This window comes from Cloeon dipterum, chromosome 4 (genome assembly GCF_949628265.1).
Source record: "Cloeon dipterum chromosome 4, ieCloDipt1.1, whole genome shotgun sequence".
NCBI lineage: Eukaryota > Metazoa > Arthropoda > Insecta > Ephemeroptera > Baetidae > Cloeon > Cloeon dipterum.
The window spans coordinates 20,204,397-20,231,290 of NC_088789.1; the positions used below are offsets into that span (position 1 = coordinate 20,204,397).

Genomic DNA, 26,894 nt, shown 5'->3' on the forward strand with positions numbered 1-26,894 from the left:
ACACAGCGTACAGTCTTGCCAAGTATGTGAGTTATATGTATGTTTGTCTGACCCACCAGAGACCAATGTCATTTTCATTTACTTCTGTTCCAGTAGTCGGCGTCGCGCTGCAGCTCTGTCCGGATCACATCTTTTAAATACAGAAGAAAAAGAAAAGAGATTTTTCTGCTTTGCTCCTCATCATTTCTTCTCAAGCCTTAAAGCTTGTATAATTTTTGAGGCAAGTATAATTCTCTCCTTTAAATTTGCAATGGAATTTAATTAGATAGCAACTGATCAAGTAAAAATTGAAAATCTTTTTACTCTATTTCATATCAGATTTTTAATATTTTAAATAGGGTCTATTAATGTCTAAATGAAGTGATATTTTTAAAGTGAATTATATTCCAAAGAATTGGTTCAAGGATAATTGATCTCTTTGAACTATTTTATTTAATTATTTTAATTCAGGTCACACAATTTTGAAAAAAATCCCAAATCCACCTAAAGATTTAATTTTCAATATACATATGTGTATCATATTAATTTTTTATTCTGGTCAAAGTCTTTATTCCAATAGAACTCTTGCAGATAAATTTAGAATTTCTCAGCACTAAAAAAACTATTTTACATTTTTAAAATGATTTTCGGCATTCATTGCCTTTTTTTTTAAAAAAAATAAATTTTAGCATTATTTGGAACGTTAATAGGATTTTTGCTGATAAAATTGCATTTCCATCATTTTAATATTTCAAAATTAATTCCGATGAAATAGCGAAACATATTTAAATTAAACTTTTGTGTATCTAAATTTTATCTTACTCTTTCCCTCTTTGAACAGCTACACGCTCTGCCTCTGTACCAATAACGCTAATTAACTGATCACGTCATTTAGTGCGAGTGTCGCCTGTCCAATTAGAATTTGCCCACGTCTCCTAGTCAATTAGCCATCTGCTTTCTCTCAGTAAATGGCGCAAGCACCATCACAAAGCCTTCAACATAAAAGGATTTTTTTTAGCAAAAAAGTGGAATTTTTCTTTTGCAGCTTCGTGCGGTGTTTAAAACCTTCGTATTGAGAGCAAAGTCAGAGGAGTAGCCGCGATGAAAACGACACCTACACAATGCGGGTAGGCTCTTTGTGAGAGCAAAAGCTATCGAGTTTCGCGGTAAATGGGATGCCAGCGAGCGTCGCGCTAATCAAACAGATACAGACAGAGTGTCTGCGATAATTGCAGACAGAGCAGTGGCGCCATCGCACGCGGGGTGCGCCAAGGTGCATATCCCCCGTTTCGGTGGTGCTCGTTCCCCGAATTGAACCACTCCTTAACCGGTTGCTCCGCGACCCAGATTCCGCGAAACACTAATTTGTGAGGGAAACACGTATCTTTAGCATATAATTTTCAAAATTACTGAATGACAGGATTTGCTTAATGTTTTAAAAACTAGTTTTTTCTTATGACATATACTCACTCAGTGAGGTGGGTTTTAGATTTTGAGGTTGATATTGCAATGTGAAATTTTTTGCGTCCGAAAACCGACTGTTTCGTGTTAAACTGGTTGCCAAATAATCCACCCTGTTTTCAGCGGTGACCGTGCCCATTTCCAATGAAAAACCGGTGTTCCAAATCAGCTGAGCTGAGGCAGAGACGACGGCCAGATGGGCCGTTAATGAGGTAGGCAGGCGGCCACGGCCTCTCAACGGCCATGGAGGACGACTGCAGCAGCGAGATCGTCACCGAGGATGTCCCGGAGCGGCGTCACAAGGTGAGCTCATCCGCCGAGTCGGGCGGGTTGCATGCCTTTCTTTTCTAAAGGGGCTAATCGCCTTTGTTTTGGGTCGTGTTTTCCTTTCCCTCGCCTATCGATCGGCAATTAACGTCCATTTCAATGATTAACGGCTTGATTACTGCCTCAAACAGTTCTAAATAATGCGTTTCTCTTTAAAAATAAAATTGCTTCTTTAGAAAAAATGCATAATTTAGTTAATTTTTGTGACGCACAAACTTTGTTGTTATGTTCAGGGTTTAAAGATCCCCTAAATATAAAATTCTCTTGAAATGCCAAATTAATGAAGTTATTGTGTTTCTTTTCTCACTTGACGTTCAATTGTTAGACACGAATTATTTCGACGTAATTTTCCTCCAACCTAACCTCCAATTAATGGCAAAAAGTCGAGAAAAGTGAGAAAATCTCAGAGTTTTTTTATGTTAATAATTTATTACGGTATGCTCATCTTGCCTTTGTTTAAGTACTTTTCGCGCCAATTTGAGTTTTAATTTAAGAGCTGTGCTGAAGAGGGATGTAGAGAGAGCGTGAGTCGTGCTCAGCACAGAGTGAGGGGGTTGCAACCCATTCTGCTTTTATTGCCGCTAGTTCTCCAGGAGGCATCCAGGCACACAAGCCGGTTACCTTGCACACATAAAATGTTGTAACCGCCTCCCGCCGAGCGAGCTCATTTTTTTACTTCAATATTTGTTTGTTTGTAAAAAAAAACTCCTCTACGTGTGCCTTGCAAAAAAAAAAAACTAAAAGTCACTCAGGAGGGCAAAGAAACGCAGCCTCCTGTTTGCACATCCTGTTGAGCTGCTTGAAAAGATGACACATATTCTCAACGAGGCTGCTCCTTGAACTTTGCTCACCGAGCTGAGAAAAGAAGCCTGGATTGCGATAGAATTGCGGTGCACTAATGATTATTTCAACAAAAAAAACACATTGCGGCACACTTTTTTAATTGGGAGAAAAGTTCAAATAGAGTAATAAAAAGGAAAACATCTGCTACTCTCCGTTTTTTCCTAACAATTCGGCTGAAAAAATTGGGATGCTGGTGTGCATGGCCAAACTTAGAAAAATTGTTAAAATTGCGGAAGTTTCTGGACTGAGAGGGGTTGTTAGGCGTTAAGGGTTGGTTTGGGTGAGGGGCGGGGCCGGAGCGTATCGATTCAAGCGGCCCTGAAGGCGCCCGCGCACCCCCCACCGCCACCCCTTGCCGCTGGCCGCCCGGTCCTCGGACACTCTGTCATTGTTGGCCCAACAATGGTCCACTCAAGGGTGAGTACCTGAGCCGCTTCTATTTTCACAACGCACGTTATTTACGTTGCAATCTTGTCCAGTCAAAAAAATTAATTGAAACAGGCGAGACGTATACACTTTTATTTTATTTTTTTCAAAACTTTTAAAATGTGTTACCCTTCAGAGATGGAATTTTTTTATATTTTTTTCATTCTCGCGTGGAAATTTAGACATAATTTTCTTTCCGTGACGGAAATTGACCGCATTGATTTTCGTGTGGTGTGCGGCGAGCACTTTAAAAGTTCCACGCCCTATTTTACTTTAACAGCACCCAAACCACTTAATTCCGAATTTATTTAGACACCGTTGGCTTCCAACCTGATCTGGTTGTTATACGAGAGATTAAAAATCAGGTGCCGGGCAATAAAGGCGTTTATTACATTGGCAGTAGTGACAGTCTATAAAAACCAACCAACTATTATGACAATGTTATTTTTATTACACGTGCCGGTAAAAATCTGTTCGTTCAAGCGTACACATCTGAATTATTCAAAATGCTTTTATAGAAATTTTTTCGCAATTCAATTTGATACGTTTGACTGCTGGTTGTAAAGTATCAAAAGGGCCCAGACGTTTTTCCATTTCATTCCTGCCTGATTGGCCGAGCAAGTGCTCACTTTTTATGAGCACCAGCCTGTTGGAAAACACCAAACCCTCTTGCCCAGAAAGCAGAGAAATATATTTTTCCCACTCTGACTGAACGGCTGGAATGGGTCGGAATTTAATTTCGGTGCCGTTCGCCACTGAAATAAAAAATCGATTTGAATGCAGCGAAATTTGCTCTCCTTCGAGTGGGTCCATTTGTCGATGGAGATTATTCGGCAGACAATACGGACGCAGCATCAGGTGGGCCATCAAACTCTCATCGGCCGGGACAGACAGAACATCCCTCAATTTTGAGCCTCTGCTCTTAACGATAAATGCGGTAAACGATGCACTGAGTCGTGTTGAAAGTTCCAGCCTCAGTCAGAACAAAAAGGCTGCATTTATCTTTGAATCAGACTAATTGCAACTTTTGCATTCATGTTCAAAGTGCTTTTATCTTAGAGCTCTAATTATTCCGGAGCAGCTGCTGGAATATCGTTGAAACACACATCTATTATTTTCTAGTTTCAAAGTGTTTTAACTTGATACAGTAATTTGTTATAATGCAAATGAGCGGAGGGCGTAGTTCACTTGCACATCAATCGAAGATTTATTAACGTTTTTCGGCTGAGGCATGTATAACTGCTCCCCTAGGTTAACGCATGGGCGAACAAGGCAAAATCGCGCGAGCACAAATTTGAATATATGCAAATTAGCACGCGTGCCACATTATGGTAATCTATAGATCTTCAAAGTCAGCTAAGCTGGCATTATACTTGCAACAGTTCAGTGACGATTTAAAAGCTTTAAATCCTTCCTTAATTCAAAATTAAGAAGGATAGAACAGGACCGGACTGCTGATATCTAGTTCAACAAAATATATTAAAATTAGTTTTTGCAGTATTTATTTCATCATTTTTGCTTTTTGAAGTTGACTTATAAAATGCAAGAATTGACATTATTATAATTTTTGGGTACAGTGAGCAGTTAATCGAATTTTGCAAAGTTTCTGCAAAATTTAGCCATTTTGTGGCACATTTCAATTTCTATCGTCAAGATCTATCCAACGGAGTTTGAAACTTTTTGGGACACTTTTGTTGGGAAATAAAACAAGTTTTTAAATTTGCAGACATCAGTCCTCACTGTTTGAGAAGCATACTAACTTTGCGGCAACCTTTCTAAAAAATTTACTGTGCTAGAGGTCAATTTTGGATTTAAATTAATCTTAATATGGATTGGTAAAAATTATTTTCAATGGTTTTGCATTATCAACTCTCTTTAACTATACAGGGGGACAATTAATTATTATTTTTTGGCCTTTTCAGAAAGCCAAAAAATATTTGAACAATAGAGGCTCAAGCAACATAAAAAATATATTTACTTTTCGAATTTACGCTACTGTAACCCTTTTTATGGTAGTTTTCTTCCTGACAGGGTCTCTTGACCATGACAGGGATTAAATAAAAGAAAGTTTCTCATAGGAAAAATCTACTGTTCAAAACAACAATTTTCGCCAAAATGTGCAGTGATTTTTTGATAAACTTATACTCAATTACTAGCCAATGAGATGGTAAAGAATTTTTTGTAACCCTTAAAAGAGTTTTGAATTTTATGCAGGATGCAGGACGCAGGATTTATTTGTTAGAAGATGTTTCCCCTTTAAAGCCCTCTTTATTTATGATAAAGCTGTTGATTTGAAAGACATAATGTGAAACTTGTTTGAAAAATAGCTTCTCTCTCAATCCAGACACCGCAATTTCAGTATTACCCTAGAGGGTTTGAGATAATATTGTTTGCACAGGTGGGTGTGTTGGTTTCGCACTGCTCCAAAGCCGGAAATTGCGTTTTTTTCCGGATAAATAAGCTGTTCGGCGTCGTGTGTTATTTATCTGGAAAGTTGCTGGCGCCAAGTGTTACCTTTCGCGCCTCCGCGAACAAAAACAGTCCGTTTTATGAGCTCGGGGGCGTTTGAATCATCCCCGCAAATTATTTATTATGCATGCAGCTGGCCTGGAGGTGAAATTGCTTCTTCCTCTCTCGTTTTTTTCCGTCGCATCACTAAACTTGCAGCCGACCAAAAAAGTGCTAAGCGCCGCCGCCAGATTAAAGTGCGCATATTAAAACGCTGTTTTACATACTATTTGTGCTGCATAAATGGCGGAAAATTCGCGCCGCTGTGCCACCACTATTCCCCCTGCTTATTTGTTTGAGCGGTGAAAAGTCGGAAGAGCAGAATGAACGTTGCACAAATGTGATTTGCGTGCAATTTATCCAAACCAGACATAAAAGCGAAAGGGTTGGATTTATGGATCACCCTCCAAGCCAGCCAGCACACGCACAATGCCAGATGGAAAGCAGGCCGCCCGGCTCGTTTTGTTCGATTTGATTGCTGATTTGTATCTTCCTCTCTCGCTGCTTTTTGTGAACTGTTCGCCATTTGTTGTGCCAAAAACAATAGGAAAATCAGCACTCTGTTGAAGCGAACCAATTTGAATATGCAAATTGGAAAGTGCTCCGCGGTTGAATTTTTTCGGCTTTGTGAGCTTTTCATGATGAACCAGCAGGCTCGTTCCCTGTCCATGTATTCAATTCGCTTAATTAACAGTGAGCTGTCCAGACGGGGAACAAATAATGCAGTGCTGCATTAAAAGGTTAAAAGGCAGCTATATATAGAGTTTCATTCAGTTATTACAGCTCTGCAATTTTTTCTGGTTAAAATGCCTTTTGGAGGAGACGATGTTCAGCATTCTTGGCAAATACTCATGAGACCCCGCCCCTTGAGCAGGAGAGAATTAGTCTGGGGCAAGACCATGAAAAGAAATCTAATTATCACACATTAAAATCTCGTTTACCCCTTGCTCAAGAAGGGAAATTAGGCCTCGGAGCTATTTTCACTCCTCACTGCACAGCCAGAATAATAATAATCGTACGCCTAAAAAATTCTTGTAGCACAAAAGACGAAATCATCTTGGTATATAGTGGTAAAATTGCGCATCGCTCAACAAGAACCCAAATTTTCACTGTCGAATTTACTGTTGAAAAGAAGAAAATTCGCGAATAGTCGTTGAGAATTGCAGAATTTTTCCAAGACGAAACACAAATTTTGACATAAGAATTAGATTTAAAAAAAAACTTGTCAGCTCATCCATTACGCGAGAATCAAAGGCATTTTGACTGAGGTCAGTGCTTTTGTCTGGGGGCTTTGAACGCGTTTTTCGGGGAGATGCGTGTCTTTTTGTCATGAAGCAAATCCTAACAAGGAGCACTTCACTTGCAACAGCATTGAATGCATGTTTTGTTCTTCTGGAGTTCATATAGACAATGGAATAATATATGAATGTTCTGACTTCCCGCTATATACTAATTTAACTTCAGGCGTGAAATGAGGACGAGAGCTATAAATTTACTCAATTAGTTTTGCTCGCATGCTGTTATTCTTCGGTAACACGATGTTGAGCGCATGCCTTGCGTGCACTGCAATGCGAGAGTCGGAGCGATGTTTTGGAGTCTAGTGTGGGCTGATTTGTGCCTGCATTTGATTATCTTGCATTGTACTGACGAGTCAATTTAGATTTAGGAGGACTCGCTACTTGCTGGTTTGCATCTTTCCAGCGTTCGCGAATTAATTTCATGGGATGAACGTCTAGCAATTCAATAAAAGACCCCGTTGCAGGGGCAATAACTGAGCTGCTTCCTCCAGCAAATGTTATTCGTTCGCGATGTTATTGGGACACGAAGTTTTCGCCGATCTCGAAAGAAATAAAATAATGTTTAAATAGAAGTAATAAAGTTCATCGTTTGGAAGCGTGTGGCCGAGAGGCGTGTTTTTGGCAGCAAACGACTGACCATATTGCGACTGTCGTAGACAGAATTCAATAACGCCGTTTTGCAAAAGGCAATTTTTCAATTATGCATAAAGTGGTCTCGCCTTGACCTGCCGCGCGTGTCTTTACAACTCCAACGCAGGCCATCCGAGAGGATTTTATTATTTCCTTTGGTCACGTATGCACCGCTGCTGAACTTTCCTCGTTTCCTGTTTGCTCGTGACGCAAAACTCGAAATTCCCGTTCCTATAGAGGTAGCGGCGCTGGTTCAAATATTCAGCGCTCACAGAGCAATCGGCCTCTCTTGCAGCTTTTACCTCCACTCGACTGCACCTGAGATTAATTAATTAATAAGATGCTAGAGAGATCCCGCCTTTGTAGTTTTCCTTTGTGAGTGCAGTGCGGGCTTCTGTGCCGACCGCCGCTTGTGCATTTGTTAGCATTCATACGGGGGCGCCTAATTAAGCATGCACGTCTGCAGGTGGAGCATTTCTATAGCCCTCCAGGCGCGAAAACCAGCTATTTCGAGATACGCTCTGCAGAGTGTTTCCAGCCCGCAACAAACGTTGACTGGGAAAATCACGGCTGTGTGGAATGACTTTGAACTAGTTAGTTCCACTGAAAGCCATTGTTGGCTTTATTAAAATTTTAAATCAAGTATAGTTGCACAAGAAGTTTATTTTTGTCATTCCAGAGATTTCCATCAGTTGATCTGGCAGGCCTCTTGAAAAAATATTTATTTAACCACAGCAAAATTAACACTAGGTAGAGTTGAAATGTTTGACTGCCCTTTTTCTAGCAAGGGTTTCCTGAAGATATATGAAAAAATTAAACAGAAAATCTGCTATTAAAAAAACTATGTTGCAAAAAGAACAGAATCCAAGGTGAGAAGTTATTTTTTAACTTTCGTCTATTTCCCTGGATTCTTTTGAATCATGAGCGAGTTTGTTCCACTTCCACAGCCTTGGTAAATTAGAAGTTGAAGTTGGAGCAAAATATTTACTATCCGTCCATCAGGATTAAGTTAATCAGTCTTGTACCATATTGGCGCGTTCGTTCAGTGCCACAATTGCTAGAAAAATATTTTTAACCTTCAATTTAACTCGAAAAATTATAATCAAATTTCTGAAACATTTCTTCAAGAAAGACCAGAGACCACCATTTGTCCCATTCTGAGACACGCGTGAATTGAGATTATTAGTTCTGAGAGGTGTTAGTGTTACCTTTTCCTTGCTACGCAAAATAAAACTCTTGCAAATATTGATTGTCGTGCCCCATCGATAATAAAAAAAACGTGAGATACTCTGCTTTCCTGTATGCTGCTTGTCACTCCGTCAAAGAGCGATACTTGAACGGCAGCGCTCTTGCCGGTACATAGCATCTTTCTCTTCTCCATGTGCGAATTTATCGTCTGTATAGCCATGTACATTTTTAGAATAATGCACGACCGCCAGTTGCGGGATGATTTCGATGGTGGCGGCTGCAGAACGACAGACTGCGCGCCACATGAACGGAAAAGCGAGTCTCTTTGAACTCACTCTCTTTGTCAGATCGATATATTTTGACGCAGCAGCGCGACCGGCACCCTTCCCGACCGCATTTTTATAATTCCCGCATAAAAGGCAAACAAGATATTATGCTTCCACCGCATATTAGCCTTTTCTGCCGTCTCCCCCAAGTACATTTGTTATGTTTCGCCGTGACACCCTCTGGAAATAAGGGGTTGCGTCTCGTGCGCCTCGAGGGTGCAACTTTTTCCTTCCCACCTTCCGAGTTGGGGTCTTTTGATGTTGCCCGTGTGAAAACGACACACACTCATTTGCTGGAGGTTGACGGTAATTGTGCAGCGCGAATGAAAGGACCCTCTTAAGTACACCAAGGGATGCTTTTTTGTAATGAGGGTGTTGCAAAGTTTGGCCTTGAGAAAGAGCAAAAAATGCGGGAAATGAGAATTCAGAAATTGTAATGAATATACCGCATTCTCTTTACCTTCAAAATGTTGCTGTAAAAAATTCTGACGATTTTTGTGAAAACCTCAGGTTTTTTTTAATAATAATGATATAATGGCTTTGTCAATCTTGAGGTTTAGCCTAACACAAATTTGGAGGTCCTCCAGGCATGAATTAATTTCCTCCGTCTTGTGTTTAACAAGTGTTTCCTCAAAAGACAAGATGACACTTCCATTAATCCTCATTCACGACAAATTCTGACATTGGCCTGGAGAGCACTCCCATTAAGGACGAATTTTCCCCCTTTTTCCTTTCAAGCAGTTCAGCCGCAAGAAAGTAGATGAGAGTGGTAAAAAAGCTGCGTGGATCAGCGGCAGACGGGCGAAAGTTTGTCAAAAGTTAAAGCGGGTCGTCTGACTGCTCTCAAGCAATTGCGTTTCTGACGGGCGTGAGAGGCTCAAAATGAAAAAAAAGAACGCGGATCGGATCTTGTTACGTCCGTCAGGGATCGAGACACTTGAAATATTGATGCACAAATCGACTGATACACCTCCACTTACACGGATTGAGCTGATCATTTATTTACTTATCTTCCACCATTCTATTTGCGGAGGGGGGAAATGATCCTCCCATCGATCCGTGCTTTGGAGTTTGTTTAAAAATAACTTATTCAATGTAATCCCCATAATGTTTATCTTCTCCTATATTTTCCCCGAATTAAAACAGGGAGTTTTAGAGCAAATAATACTACCCGCGAGGCAATATAATAGAATGAAGTCGAGACAAGGATCAAATTTCTTATTATGTTTCTCAAAATAAATTGCACATCCCATATCTAAAAATTTATTTTCCTCTCCTATCATCATAAAAAATAAGATAACATCATTAGCCCGTAACAAAGTACAGAGAAGTTTCCAGTCTTCGCCACCTTGGCCCCCCTGTATTTTTAATTGCACTGCGCAAAAGATGTTCTCACGCTGCGGGCACAATAAAATTTTCATCATAAGTTTCTTCCGTCTGCAGCCAGCCGCCGCTCCTGAGCCTGCTTTTAAAAAGTCACTAATTAAAGTTGCCCGAGAAGAAAATCGGGGGCAGACAAATTAGATTCTCCTTGTACCGTGGCCACAGGCTGTGGTAATGTTGCAGATCTGGACCAGCAGCCGTCTAATTAATTGGCCGCCGCCCCACTCTCCACACTTAATGAAAAATCAATTTCCAGAGAGACGCCTGTGCAATTAATTAATTGCAATCCGCTTTGCATTTTTCCCCTTTGTTTCGCTCTCGTGGCGAAATTAATTTGCAGATGGAGCGTCTGCTCTCGTGGCTGAGCGTATAATTATCCGTCAAAATATGGTCTAGGCGTGGCGCTTTACGACCTGTGAATGTGCTCGTCCTGAATTTTAACTGCTTCATTTCGTAAACCGGCTTGTTTTCCACTGTCTCTAAGCGAGAATTAGTTGTTGCTTCCTTCAAGTTTCAACTTTTTAAACGCTTCTTGTTCTCTAATTGGCCAATTGGGAAATTCTTTATTGTTCGGAGCCGGCAACAGATGGTGCCACAGTTCATGTAAATTTTTCAGATTCACTCTTACTGCTGTGCGTTCATGGCGTAAAAAGATTATTTTATTTGGCGCGACGAGGAATAAAATCGGTTCAGCACGACTATAACGAAATATTTTTATGCAAAAAATTGCTAATGTACTGTGGTGCCATCTGTTGGTGGCTCCAAGCACAACTTTATGAAATTTGGAGAAATCTGACACGTTTTTTGAAACTGTTTTAAAGTGCATTCTATCTTTTTAAGTATTTTGTCCAAGAGAAAGCAATAATAACATATTCTTATCCCAGAATGAGACTATAGACGGATTAATACAGCATTTTTAGATATTTTCAAACCTTTGTGAAGTCCTGAATATGACTTCAGTGGTACAAAACAATATATTTCCCTGAAAACCCTAAACTCCGAATGTAAAAATCTTTTAGGAACATATTAAGTAATTTAGAATCCAACTAAAAAGTGGTGTTCACTTAATTTGCTCCTTTTCATTTCCATCCGTTTTAAAACTCTAGACTTTATCTTCATTCGTTCCGGTTATATGAGTTTTGCTGATCCAAAAGAGAACACGACTCGAACCGTACTCCGCTTATTCCTATTTCCCCAGCTGCTTTGGCACGACAGGAAAATTTGAATGTGAACAGGGTCTGTTTTTCCCTGGGAAGTCACTTGCACTGGGTGGCGCGGCGTGGCGCAGCTCAGCTCACTCTCTCTCTCTGCCATCTTCAATATAATTGAATTTCCAAAGGGCGGAATCACGTTCGCTTAGAATAAATGAATAGCGGCGCGGGCGGGCGTGCTGCGGGCAAAGGGAGCCAGAGGCTCACACACACACATGCGAGGCAGAAATTCACGAAGCCACCCTCAGCCATCCCTTAGCCGCCGCGGCTGCACCCAGAGGCCGAAATTTAGGGCCTCATGTGCTCTACATCGTGTTTTTCACTCGCTTTATTGCACCTCATGCCTCGGCAGAGCATGTAGACCCGACGCCTGAATTATTGACGTGCTAATGCAATAATTATTTTAATGGACCTGCCTGCATGATGATGACAGATTTTGTCGCACCGGCTCACAGCGTCGATCGATACACCGGATATTTTATGGGCTAGATCAGATTTCAGCACAAACCAGATCAAATCGTATGGGAATTAGTCTTTTATAGTTTTTTATTTGCTGATTGATAACATCTTAAAGGGTAAAAAATTCAAATCTAGGCAAAAATATAACTTATCGTAAAGAAACTCTGGCCTTATACTGCTAAAATTCTGATCAATAATGCGTCATTCCTAGTTTTTGTTCGATAAAAGTCATAAAAAACCGGAAAACAGGGATTCCCGCAAGGGAGCTTAAAAGCTCAACAAAGAATATGGCTTTTGAACTTAAAATTAATATAAACTTCCCCTAAATACAGATTCCCTACCCCTAGTTGCTAGAAAAACGTAAAATTATAAGGCACGTCCGCAGTCGAATTAAAATAAATCGGAAAGCTCATAAAAATAAATTATAAAAAGATTGTAAAATCCAATGAAATAAACGCTTCCATTCAAGGAACCAAAAGAGCTTTCAAATTTTTGCTTTCAACAGAACCAAATCCACTTCCAGAAGAGAAGTGGATCCACAAGTGGAAGCGAAACGGTTCCATTTATTTTTGGAAGAGATTCATTCTGCCTGGGATTTAGTTCTTTTCGGCTTAGTGGAAGAATTATTGTTGTTTTAGCTTGAACATACTTTTCTAACGTAATTTACCCGCTGATCTTTACTATCTTCCTTTTTTGTTTGATTTTGTCTTTGAACAGTTGGGCACGCGTGTATAGCTATGCCCGTTAACTTATAAAACGAACCCTTGTATTGGTACACTGAAGCTGAAATCATGGATGATGATTTTTTGGCACTATTTATAAAATCAAAAGATAGAATTCCATTGCAACCGACGTTTTCTCTCACAAATAAATACTTCATATTCTTATAATTTTCTGTGCTTGTTAAAGAACGCCCCATTTTTCCTACTAGGTGCAATATTTAGAAAAAAAATATTTGTCAGAAAGGTTTATAAGCTCTCGGAAAATGTGGAGTTTTTGGTCAACAATAAATTTTTATAAAAACGACCGAGCCCGCATTTTAAAATTAAATTGTCCTGTTGAAACGCCAACATCTATATACATATATAAAAGGTAGTTTTTGAGCAAAAAGCTATTTGCGCGCGTGGGATGGAAGAGCAGAATTATCATAAGGCTCTAGGCCCGTGAATAACGCGGACGTAAATCGTGAGAGGTGTGCACCGTGTACGCGGTGTAAAACTCAGCACAGGTGGTGCGGCAGGCACGAATTTTGCACTCTCAGCCCGCCGGGGGGTGTGTTCCGCAGCGTCAGCCGACTTTTGTACGCGCTAGACTAGATTAAGAAGAGCAGAGCCGCGCGTGTTACACGTTTCCAAAAGCCGCTAATGTTTCTGATTCCGGGCACGTGCGAAATCAGCCTGAATAATTGAAAGGAACTCGTTTCCTCCGCTTCCGTCGCCGAGCGAAAGGGCAAACAGACGAAAAATTCAAATTCGAGCCGAGTTGAGTGGCGCAATTCAATAAAAACAAAAACAACACACGTGGACCTGAGGGGAACGGGATTGTTTAAGCTCGAACTCAAAGCAAAGCTGCGGCAATTACTTTCATTCGAGCGTGCAGGCCTCTGTTTTTTTCCCGGCCTTTGTTATGCTAATTCCAGCTGCTTGCTTTTCGTCTCTTCAAAATGACGCGAGGCATAATGGAAAAGCAAAAGACCTGCTGGTTTGTTTAATTCTCGCTTAAACACGGAGCACGTCCAATTTATTATGATTTAAAACGACACGTTCTCCTCCCTTTTGTTCTGCAAACTTCATTGTTTTCGGGAAGGAGATCAAGACCTTCAGACCTTGTTAAATTTTGAAAGGGAAGAGTTTTATTTTATAGAATGATTCAGCGTTTCCATAATATTTTATGCTGTTTTTTGGAACATTGTTTTGAATACACCGACGATACAAGACATCTAGGGCTGAGAATTTAAGGCAAATCGAATACTTTTTCTGTACTTTCATATTACTTCCAAATTCTGTACGGTTAAATTAGCACGTTTCATTCAATTTAGACCATCCTTAAAACCGACTAAAATTCTAAGGAGGAGTGCAACATTTTTTTAAATTCACAAAACTTTAGAGTTGTCAAATTTGTGGCTTAACTTCATTTCATAGGAATCCTGCTTTTTGTTTTCCTGCACTTCAATTGATTTTCCAGGAATGCTCCAAAAATTGTTTTGATTAAAGCTAGTTTGCAAAACTAACAAAACCTATTCAGCGATTGAAATAAAATATCTTTCCTACAAACATCTCTCTTTAATAAAAATCCCATCACGTCTTCTCCGTGCGGATTAAAAGCGATATCAATGGTTTGAAAGGCGATGAAAAACGTGGATCGGCTGGTTTTCCCAGCTGGAATATCGCGGCGTCACGAGCAATCTGTTTTCCTTTCGCCACACCAGGTCGGGACATATCGATTGCACGCGCGCGGCCTGCTGTGAGGCGAAAAGCGTCCTTTCCGAATGGCACACTGCATTTTCCCGCTTTGCAGGCAATGCAAGCAAAGGGCAGCCGAGCGGCAAACATGAGGCTCAAAGTCGCAATTGAAAGATAAATAAAAGGCAACGATGCAATTCAAGCAATTTGTGCTCTCGTGCGACGCCGGTTGCCTATCTCGTCAGTTCGCAGGCGCTCCCCTCTCTTTTCGTCTTTTTCGCATTTACTCTAATTGCGGGCTCGGAACGGAATGCCTTTCCTCCGGCGCGTGGCGATAAAAATGTAATGGAAAAGAAAGTTTCGCAATAAATCCCGATCCTTTTTTACTTTCACAGCAGGCCTCTGGCCGCCCTTGGTATAGTAATTAATTATAATGAATATATTATGCACTGAAATGTTTCTCTCGCAGCAAGATTTAAAAGAGCCCCCGTTTTACCCAATTAAAACTTTGCAGCTCTGTGTTGTGCATACAAAGCGGATTTCCAGCTGAACAACAGACTTGTTTTAATGCGCAGATCCTTTTGTCTCCACACATATGGAATGCAAGAGGAACTATAAATATAAAGTAGAAATGAAGGTTCCTCTGTTAATTATCAAAAACGCGCCTCAATGTGGTTTGTTTTGCCAAATTATAACCATGTCAAAGTGAACGAGAGTATTAGATTTGTTTCCGAGCGCGCATACTGAAAGTTGCCAAAAGTTTGGTCTTCATTTAACATTTTTATATTTAATTTTCCAATAATATTTCCGAATTGAAATCATACTAATAAAGAGATAGAGATCATCAACCGCAAATTAAAAAATTAAAATATTATTCTATTTCTCCCCTTCACGTTCGGATCAAAATTTCTGAATAATGTCCGTTTGGAAATTTACGGTTCAAGGAGTCAGCAAAATAAGTAAATATTTTGGAAATTGTCCATATTTTACTTTTCCAACGTTTTGTCTCGGCCAAAAGGGCCTGCCTTCCGTTTTGCTACCCTTGTGCCGCCCTCGCACCACTCAAAAATGTTCTCGCATGGCTACATTCGAGATAAGAAGGAGCTGATATCACGCCGCGTGTGCCAGCCTGCGAGTTTAATCTAATTGCAAATTGGAGCGCGAAAAGGTGGCCGTAAAGGGAGTGTGACGTCGTGAAATAATGCGTGTGTGTGTCTCTCTCTCCTTTCTCCGCGGACGAAACGTGCTGTGTTTCGAATCACCCAGCCAGCCTCTAAATCTGTCCTTCGGGACGGCTAATCCTAAATCAAAATCTAGACCCAATACACGCCCTCATCGACTTCCCTGATGCCAGCCGGTGCGCAATGCGCAACTTGACGTCCCCGGTGAGAATACTCAAAGTGAAAAGTAGGGGTAATATTTTCGGGCGACTGCAACTAATGTCCCGGAACAAAAGAGGGGTATATCCGGGACTGCGATTAATACTGGCAAAGGCGTTAGTTGTGACAAGGGCTGTTAATTTTAGACGGTTGAATATTTTTTCTAGCTTAAAAATGTCAAGCAATTTTAAAATCGTCTTGAACCGTCAAAATCTGCCAAAACCATCCCAAAGCGACTAAAAGTGTATAAAACCGTCTAATTTGTTCGGTTTGGCATAAAACTTTGTATTGAAGCATGATTTTCCCTTGAAAACTAAAGAATAAGCCTCATTGTGTGAGATATATACTAATTAGACCTGGCAGTAACAAACCTTCCTAACAAAACCCTCCATGGAAGTCAGTGACCAATCCCTGACAACCAAATACCAACCTATTTAGGTGTCTTGAAAATTTTTTAAACCTATCTAACGCCCAGAGCCATTTCCAATGTTTTAAAACGTTACAAGTGACACAAATTATTCTATTTTTGTCAATATTGTTACAAACAGTCAGAATTGCTAAATAAGAATACCGTTCGCTTCGTCTAGGCCGATCCCAGGTAGCCAAAGATATTTAAGGTGATCTTAATTTAAAACTAAAAGTCAAACACCAGTGTTAGTTATATTTATTAAAAATGTCTTTTAATTTGTTAGAAATTTTATTTCTAAGGTTTCTTAATAAATACGCCAATAAAACAGAAATTGTTAAAGTACATATATCTATTTTGCATTTATGTTCATTGTGATTTATATATGTGTTTTATAATCTTTTATACGTATATTACTTTCAAATTTTATTTTATTTTTTTGTTATTAGTTTAAATTTAAATAATTTGATAGGTCCCATGATTGTTCTATTTATCAGTGCCATAACTTCAAATGGAACACTTTGACGTTCTTTGTAAGATACAAGTGAGTCTAATCTAGAGTCTAATTCCATAAATATCATAATAGGTACTATATTAGTAATTGATTGATTCTTTGAGAGTGACAGAGAATACGCTCAATTTGCATCAAACTTTCTTTATTAAAAGGGGCTGCGCAGTTTTCAGATTTATTACAGCTCCCGGTGGAATGATTCAATTTGCAAAAGAAGCCCGAGTGGGTCAGCAGATAGGGTGGTGTGGTGGCTGACGGAAAAAAAGTGGCAGCAAAAGCAGCTTTGTTTGTCGTGTTTCACAGCGAAAGAGGACAAAAGGCAATTTGGGCCGCAATATGGTCCTGACTGATATTAAAGTGAAAAAAAAACGGCAACGACCTCTTCTGATGCGCTCCTTTCTCATTCCATCGCCTCACACCCAGCGCCGTCGTTTCTGTTTCGCCCTGTGCACACCACTAGAAACTATCTTTCCTTCTCGAGAAAGTGGCTGGTACACCTCGGCCACCAGTCGGATTCTCGAGATTCTCATCTGGCCAAGGGATAGGGACCCTTCTTTACCCCCCACTAAATGATTTATCGGCAGTTTCGGTTGCAATGCCCCGGAAAAATCGATGCTTCGCTCAATTTTCACTCCGGGTTTTCCACGGCTGTAAAACCTGCTATATTGAGCTAAAATTGTAATCTGGATTGACGAGAATTTTCCTGATCAAAATCTTTTTCTAAAAAATCGAATTTGTATTGATGAATTCACGTAGGGGAATACGAGTTTGGCTTTATTATTCAGTGGCTATGAGTGCGAGAGCATAAATCTTGGCAAATTTGTGAGGTTGATGAAATTTGAAATTTTAGACAAAATCTGACAAAAATTCCTCATCCCGATTTCCCAGAAAAGCCGTTTTAAAATTGATTCGAATCTACCAGCAAGCTATTCAGCCCATAAAAATTGAAAAAAGCTTGATTTTATGATAAATATATAAGAAAAAAATTTAAACTCTACTTTAAGTCCTTGGATGTCTGCACGCGATTTCCCCAAAACACTTTTCTGTTGGAAAAATCACGTACTGGGGCAAAAGTATGAAATAGCACATCTTATCATATATCTTGCTGAGCAAATTCTAAAATTTTTAAGTTTGTTGAAATCCAACCATTTTTCAAGACAATATTTGGCAAAAATTTACATAAAAATACGGAGGCATGGACCTAGCGATCCATAAATTTAAATCTGATTGTGAGAACTATATTTCCCAACGTTGAATTGATTAAAAAACAGAACCCTGTCCAAAATCAAAGCGGAGGCAAGTGGCCCTTCAGTGGGGTGGGTCTCTGTGCGGCCTGGTGCGCCCATGTTATCCGTTCGCGGTTTTATTGGGACCCAGGTTTCAGCATTCGTGCTAGTGCAGTGCGCGCCCTTCCCGGTCCTCCGATCCTCGGACAGGGATAAAAAGAGCAAAAAAATCGGTTTAAAATATTCTTATATGACGAGATTTGGTAGTTTTTCTAACTAATGAATTTTCTAACAGAAGATGCTTAAATTAAATTGGAATAATTAACGGTTCTCTAAGATTTTTTTGGGGGGAAAATTTATTAATATTTCCAACTTTAAAGTAGTGGGTTTTCCTGTATGCATTGCGTATCAAAAAACAATTGTTGCCACCGAAAATAAACCTCAAGACAGTCCTTCTGTCAACTCTCCGCCTATTTGTAGAACTCTGCCTTCCACCCCTTTTTAAATGATTTATTGGCAGTTTCGGTTGCAATGCCGTGGCAAAAAAAAATCGATTCCACACGAATGAATGTTTCATGTTGGTGCCTCGCTAGATGTTTGCGTCGTCTTTAGCGACGTCGTTCGGGCTCTTTTCATAGCTCGTCGCGGAATAGTGTGACATTTTGATGGGCGCAACAGCCGAGAGAAAAGAGTGCCAAGCGAAAAGCGAGCTGCCTCCCATAAGAGTGCTCATCAAAAATTCACACCCCCGCCCCCTTTATTGTCACTTGCCGGGCCGCCTTCGTCTTCTTTTACTCCGTTTTGCGACTCGCACGAGCATTCAAAATTTAAGGCCCACCGACGCAAATTGGCCGAATCGAATCGCTTGAGCGGTTGTTTGCGTTTTCGTGGTGTTTAATTCACAGACGGGCGACGGGCTGACGTCACTCTCCCGTCCAATTTGGAACTTCTCTTTCACGATACACACCCTTTGGCTCTAATTTAGAATGGATAAACAGGACGTAAATCGAAATAACAGAAATGGTGACACCAAAAGCGCAGGAATGGCCGTTTCATCATCGAAATGATCAAAGCTAAACAAACCATAAAAATAATGACAAAAAAAAAGAGAGAAGCGGTCGTTATTTCCAGCTTTATGAATATGCAAAATAATGTCTTTTTTATGATCTCCAACAGAATGACAATGAGTTTACATTAAAGGGGTCAAACCAACAAAAATGTCGCTTGTGAAAATTTCTTAAAAAAATACAAATTTAAAGAAACGAGTTGAAGGTCACAAAAATCATATATTTTTTTAAATTTGTTTACATACTTTAAATATAAATATGAAACTTGAAACAGAAATTTTAGATGAATTGTGATTATCAAATTAATTACAAGTTCGGCCAATCAGTTTAAAATTAGGCAAATTATAGGTAGAGAAGCTGGAGCCTTGCAAAAACTTACAGGTTTTAAATTAAAAATGTTTTCAAGATTTTGCAATCGTGGAAAATTTAAATAACTGTTTTGACCTATTCCAAAAATATTTTGGTTATATCTAGAAAATTTTGTCCATTTAAAAATCTGCCTTTTCTCCAAACCCTACCCAAACAGTTTTAAAAATATTTATTTAATTTACATAATTTTTCATGTTAAATTTTTATGGTATTCAAACATGAAGTCACAAAGCCATTTTCTTGCCTCAAAAATTTTTATTCGACTTGTTTTAATAAGAATTTAACTGAAAAAAATGTAAATCTTTTCTTTTACCAAATATCAATAAATAGTCTTGATTTTTTTCTGTTTCAGGTGCGGAGTGGTATGGTGGCGGTTAGCGACGGCAAAAGCCGGCCGCGAGCCATGCGATTACACCTGTCGCTGGAGGTGCTGCGGCTGCAGAGCCAAACCGAGGAGGAGCCGGTTGCCTCACCAGGCCGCCGGCACCCCTCGGACCATTTAAGTCCAGCCACAGGCATGCCCACCTCCCCGGGCGGGCTGTCTTCCTGCAGTCAGCAACAGGACGACGCCATCAGGCTGCCACCGCCTGACGCAAGGGTAATAAATTTGATTTGTAAATTTCACGGTTTGCGTTTAAAATTACGCTTAGAAAAATTTTGGAAGATACAAATGTGGGGTTATGCAACCTGTGCAGCATTTGTGAGAGGAAAATTGCCTATAGTTTTTCTCAATATGAAATGTGATTAATTAAATATCAAGTAGATAGCTAGATGATTTGTTTGAATCCATTCTATTTTACCTTGGTTTTGTGTATAAAACGATTCAGATTCACTCAGAAAATATAGAAAATAGAAATAGGTTTTTTATCTTTTTATTTTTCGACAGTAGCTACAGTTAGCTGCTACAGGCTGCAGCCCAATTTTTTGTTCAAAGAAAAATGCAATTAATAATTAATCTATTGTTAATTTATGAAATATTGAAAAATTAAAATTTAGGTAATAAAACAATAAAATCATCTTATTTACCAATAAAGTCAAATAAAACTTTATTTAAACCTTTTTGCATTGCAATCAACTAAAACTTTTTGGGGATAGAAATATTTTTTACTCTGATCAGCAAAGGAAGCTCTGGAAAAAATAAACTTTCACATTGTAATAGGAGCGTGTGGTGGGGGTGCAGCGCCAGCGGACCGGAGGCCTGGGTTTGAGCATCAAGGGCGGCTCGGAACATAAACTGCCCATTCTCATCTCGAGGATCTTCAGAGAGCAGGCGGCAGACATGACAGGCAATCTGTTCGTGGGCGACGCGATTGTTCGAGGTGCGTTTGTTTAGTTAGTTTTGCTTTGTGATGGACGCGTGGTGTCAAATTTCTGGCCATTCCAGTCAACGACCAGGAAATGTACGGGCGCACGCACGACCAGGCCGTCAACATCCTGAGAAACGCCGGCGACACGGTCACCATCACCGTCAAGCATTACAAAGCAGCTACACCTTTCCTCCAGCACAATTGTGAGTGGAAATATAAAAGGATATTTTTTATGATAAATTTGTCTCGGTTTTCGCAGTTCCCCGAGAAGACAGCAGTCGTTCGCTGAATTTGGACAACCTGCAGAACGGTGACTGGCGCGCCACTTCCCCCGTGTCCCGCAGGTCATCCGCCGTGGACAGCACTTCATCAGGGAGGTGGACAGATGTTGTTGCTGTGCCGCTGCTTATGGCGTACGTCACAAGGTAATTAGAGGCCAAGCTTGAAAAACGCCGCTTGATTAGATGATTTTCTTAGAAATTGAAATGGCAACCTAGGAAAATTTATTCTCTTTCCCAATTTTTAGAGACTGTTTCTAGAAAAGGTAAAAAGGATTTTTTCCACAATTTTCCGGTGTTGGTCCAGTTTATTACTAACTTAAAAATACCATCATGGCTTCAAAATCGTTTTTTTAATAGGGTTAAATTCAGAGTTTTGTTTTCAGTTTTTAAAATTCGTTTGTTCTGGAAAAAAGGATTGAATAGTGCTTTTTTCAAACCAAACTTAAAGACCGTCTTTGAGGAAGATTCTGAGCACAAAAATCGATTCCTAAGGGTCGAATTAGGTTAAGTGGATATTTTTTCAGACCAAAAAGTCCAGCGCGACGTGCGTAGCACAAGTAGAACTCTTTACCGCCAAAACAATATGAACCAATATGGCGGGGCAGCCGGCCAGCTCTGACGCATGCGCAGTTCTCGCATTTAGGTTCATATTTTTTGGCGGTTAAAAAATGTTCTACTTGTCCTACGCACGTCACGCTGGACTTTTTGGTCGGAAAAAATATCCACTAAACCTAATTCGACCCTCAAGAAACGATTGGTGTGCTCAGAAACTTCATCTAAGACAGTCTGTAAGAAATCAGGTCTCACATCCTGAGATTTCACGTCATATTTTTTTTATCTCAGATACATCTTCGGCACGGACAAGCTGCGTCCGAACGCGTTCGAGGTGCGAGGCCTGAACGGCACGTCGACGGGCGTGATTCAGTGCGGCGACGCGGCCATCCTGTCCCAGTGGCTCAAGTACGTGACTGACAACATCGTCGGACTGACCAACCTGCAGGTGAAGCTGTTCAACCGCACGCTGCCAGCCTCGGAGCGCGTCGAGTACATGGGCTGGGTCAACGAGGGCGTGCTCAACAACAACCAACCCTGGCAGTGCTGGCGGCCCAGGTACCTCACGCTCAGGAGCACCGACCTTGTCCTCAGCGACACGCCACCCGTGAGTTCCAATTGATGCTGGATGCATCTTTGGTTTGATCAAAATAAAAATTTAAAAAGAGATTCCTGAAAAAAAAAACACTCATTTTTATTTGTTATTTCCTTTCTTAGTTAAAATCCTAATGCGAGCTCTAATTTTAAAGGTGAGTGTGACCAACTGGGGTGACAACTGCCAGATATTCCAAATCTACCAGAGCATGTTCCGCGTGATCAAAGACAGCGAAAACGTGGATGAGCGACAGCACTGCTTTTTGCTGCAAACGGCCGGACACGAGTCTCGTTACCTTTCTGTCGAAACGCGGCAAGAGCTGCTCAGGATCGAGGCCGCTTGGCACTGCGCAGTTTGCTCCGCGGTGATCAAGTTGAAAGTAAGTGTATAACATTAAAAATAGGATACTCGGTGTGTGTGCTGTGGTGTTAATGGATGCTTGACAAATTTTGGCATGCACTTTGTAGAACAAGACGTTCAACGTTGTCTGGGGAGGCAAGCCGGCAGTGCTGACGCTCGACTGGAACGTCGGATTCGTGTTGGCCGACGCAGAAACCGGCGCGGTCAACTGGAAGTACAAGTTTTCTCAGCTCAAAGGCTCGTCAGACGACAACAAATGCAGGCTCAAATTGCATTTCCAGCTCATGGAGTCCAGAATCATAGAAACAAGAGTAAATATCTGAACAAATTATATCTCAAAATGCTGATTAAAATCTTTTATGGTGGAATATTTCCAATTTATCAGACTTTGAAGAGAGTGATTATAATTTCAAAATTGATTCATGAATTCAATTTAGATTAAATTTGGTTCAAAGTCGATGTTTGATGAAACAAATGAAACGATGGGTTATTTTTTAAAGTTCCAATCAAAAATTAAAATTATTTTGGCGTCGCAAGTTTTTTTACAATAAACCAAAGATACAAAACTTAACATACAGGGCGTTCCAGAATGAAAATACCAGTGCTTTTACCCGTTATGGGTTAAAATGCTACGTTGAAAAAGGTATCGTATTGGGAAATGCGAGTCAAAGTTTGTCCTGACACTGAAACGTGTTTTTCATCATTTAAAAAGTGGTTTCTGAACTGAAAATTTATGCAGAATCCGAATCTGGCATTATTTTACAAACTTGCCATGTTAAAGCCTTAATTTTGGAAAAATTTTAAGTAATAAAACATATTTCAATCAAAATTTGTCACGTCGTGATACGTGAAATTTTACGTAGTGACTAACTTTTAAGGTTAAAATTAGTAAATGAGTTGATTTCCCGGCAAAATCGGTGTAACAATCATAGCTCTCCAACCTTGGAGGGGAGCTATAGAACGATTGTGGACCGATGGAAAAAATAAAAAAAAACTAGAAAATTGCGTAAAATAACGTGCGCATTTAGATTTTATAATCGCGCATAAATAGCCCATTTTAGTAAAGGGCCCCTGATTTTGGTCTTGTAGCTTAGCAACTATGGGTCCAAGGGCAAAGCCAAGCACAAATTCTGAGAGAGGGTAAAATTTTCGAGCACCTTCCACTTTTTCGGAAACATTTCACTATATAGCAGATTAAAAAAATTCACATTTTTTCGACATAGCCAAAATGAAGCTTGTTATATTGGTAACGTTTCCTGAAAAATCAAATATTTCCCGCAAGCTTAATGCTTATGAGTACGCGATTTTCCAAGTGCCTCTCAGCCAAGCATCGAAAATAAAATAGATCCCGAAAATTGAAAATTTGCTCATGAAAATCGATTCGTTTTTTAAAGCTAAAGATAAAAAATGTTTGGTTTTCGAAATTGAACCATTTTTTGCAAAGTTTGGAAATTATGACAGTTCACAAAATTGTGAATAAGCTTGAAAAAAATTAAAAGTTCCTGAACAGGGATATCCAGAAACCGTTTTATCAATTTTCCAAAATGCATGCCAATGCTCAAAAAGATTTTGACTTAAAGTGGACATCACCACTCTTATTTTGTATGATTTAAGATTAACGGGAGGACGCTTTTACAGCTTAAAAAAATCATTTTGCCTCTCCCATAAATATTTGGAGATCAGCCATAAAATTTTTTATTGCTCTGAAATGTGAAATTTTTCCCCAGGAAATGGAGTGTCCGACACTGCAGTCACTGCTATTCTGCATGCACGCCTTCCTGACGGCCAAAGTGGCCTCCGTGGATCCCGCCTTCCTCAGCTCGAAAGAACCCTAGCCCGCGGGGGCCGCGGGGGCGCCCGAGGAGCGGCCCCCCGCCCCTGGCACCACTCCGAGGGTCGTGCCGCGGGCCGTCGAGTGGGCCTGCTCGCCGCAGAGCTCCCCTTCGCGCCGCCCGACCTCGCTCGCCCTCCGCAGGACCACAGCCCCCACGCCCCGGTAGTGCCGCCCCCGCCGCCCCTCGACGCCTCCACCGCCGCCGCCGAGAACACTCAGTGCAGTGACCAGCGTGCCCCTCTACTCCGAGTAGCTCACTCTCTCCTTGGCTACTGCTGTCAAATATGTTATTTAGGAATAATAAATTTGCTTTCATTCGTGGTGCAACACTCGCTCTACGTGTCACGGTCGTACGGCTCGCTTTTCCTTCCGGTCCTGCTGGAATTCAGGACACAGCAGCCTTTCCAGTGCGTATGTATCTCGTTTTTTTACGTTCCAAAATTGTTTCGAGGTTGTTTATTATTTAGGACACATGGTATTATATTTAGGACCAAATTTAGGTCTTGTCAATCCATGCTCTTTTTTTACACGGTTCGAAATAAGTTTTTTTTATTCTTTTTTATCTGTGATCCAACTGATCCAACTAAATTTTCGGTGCACAATTTTCCTTATCATTTTTTCCAATAATGAAGAAATTTCATGGGTCGGAGGATAAAATTGGCATGAGGTCAAGCAAACTCAATGAAACTGACACCGCAGCAACCAATCTTTATTAGTAGATTGCGTCATAAAAATATTTCGTCGAAATATGCTTTTTTGCGGGTTTTACGTGATAATTTTGATAAACTTTCAAACCCTTTAAGCTGTTTGAGGGAGGTCGAGACGAGTCTAACGGTGGTTAGTTTTAGCAATTCTGATTAGAACCCGAGATTTGGAGTTAACCATACTTGCAAAACAAAACAAAAATCGAAAAATCCCCTTTTTTTCTGGTTTTAAGTAAGAATTTCTCGAAAAAAATAATGCCACTCAGAAATTTTCTCACAAGTTTTCAAATGGCATATAGGACAATAACTTTTTAAAAGTTCCAAGATGCTAAGCTTATTTCAATTTAAAACTATATTAACAAATAAATAATGTGACTTTTGACCTTAACCTAGCGCTTCAAATTTGATGTTCGTTTGATTGGGATTATTGAGAGGAATACATATTGCAAAACTTATTTTCAAAATTGCACAACGGGGAGGCGAGATATTAAAGTTTAAAATTTTACCAAAATTGTCCCGTAAAGCCCGCGAAAATGCATATTTTGTCGAAAAAAATCTTGTGACACAAACTCCTAGAAAAGATTGATTTCTAGTGTATTTCTATTATCCAATTTCTGATTCAGAGAATAACATTCAACTGAAATGTAACTGCAGATAATTTGGGCATAATTTTTCCAGTTATCTTTATAAACCCTGAAATGTTTTTGTGAAAACTGACAAAATAAAAAGCAGTTTTTGAGAGTGGGCTTCGAAATCCCCCTTTCTCTTTCCTCCACTGACGTAATTTGAACTATGCATTACAGTATAATTGTGTAATGACATCAAATAACAATACTAGAAATTTCACATAGGTTTAATATGTAACTAAAATGTTAACGTACGTGTTGAAAATTTATGCGCACAATTTTTTAACTTATAAAAAAGAAACTTGCTTGCGCAGTGTTTGTAATTTAATTTTAGCGTTCCTCTTTATGCACCGGTTGCAAAACGCTGGAAACGCAAAAAGGATCAGTATATTACACTGCTGCTGCACAATTTAAAATTCAAATCTACTCTTTCTCAGCATTATGATCGAGATGATATATAGCACAAAAGGCCTTTTCTCTCTCGCTGCTTCTTACAATAGTGATTTCATGTGCACCTTGATATATATTTGCTTGAAATGTGATGATACTGCTGCGACTTTCAACTAAGATGCGGGAAACTGTGTGGGGCACGTTCTCCTGCTTTATTATTTGCATGCAAATCTGATGATGTATTGATTTCGACGCACTTCTCTGTAATAATATATTGCGTGCTGTTGTGAGAATGACTCACGAGGCTCCTCTTGTGAAACGAATAATATTGCAAGCAATAGTGCAATTGGGACTGAGTTCTTCAAACAATTAAAGATATTTATATATAAACAAAGATAATGACTAAATGATGAAATATATTTTGATTTTTAGAAGCGTTTGTGTCTGCAATTAAACACTAATCGAATTAATTACATGATTGTGCTCAAAAGTGCATTTGTTAACCTGACCAGCACTTGTAAATTTTTTTCTCTCGAGTTTTGAGACCAACCGTTCCTGTAAAAAAGTGTAAATAAACATTTCTTAAAGTAAATCTTAAACAATTAATAATAATAATAAAAATAATGTTAACAGGTTCTCGTGTCAGAGAAATTTTCCTTTCTGGTCCTGTAAATATATTTGCTGTTACTCCCGAAATAATGTGTACATATAAATACATAAAATGCAATCGAAAATATATATACGACTCTGTGTTACGACGCCAGTTTATAATATAGTGCTACCTGATGTTAATCCTGATTATTTAAAATAATATATTTCAATAAACAAACAGTTATTTCAACTCAA

General features: G+C 39.8%; 1 protein-coding gene across 2 annotated transcripts; it reads left to right on the top strand.

Moving 5' to 3' along the window:
• The first annotated feature begins 85 nt into the window (after nucleotides 1–85).
• Syn2 (Syntrophin-like 2) lies at nucleotides 86–26,894 on the top strand. 2 transcript variants are annotated; one of them, XM_065489166.1, is made up of 10 exons: nucleotides 86–220; nucleotides 1,564–1,743; nucleotides 19,752–19,997; nucleotides 20,559–20,718; nucleotides 20,784–20,909; nucleotides 20,966–21,131; nucleotides 21,831–22,146; nucleotides 22,289–22,513; nucleotides 22,602–22,805; nucleotides 24,222–26,894. In XM_065489166.1, the coding sequence occupies exons 2-10, from the start codon at nucleotides 1,684–1,686 to the stop codon at nucleotides 24,327–24,329; spliced, it is 1,611 nt and encodes a 536-aa protein (XP_065345238.1). In that variant the 5' UTR covers nucleotides 86–220; nucleotides 1,564–1,683; the 3' UTR covers nucleotides 24,330–26,894. The 2 variants fall into 2 exon arrangements, with proteins under 2 accessions (XP_065345238.1, XP_065345239.1); XM_065489167.1 differs by lacking the exons at nucleotides 86–220; nucleotides 1,564–1,743 and adding an exon at nucleotides 2,943–3,027.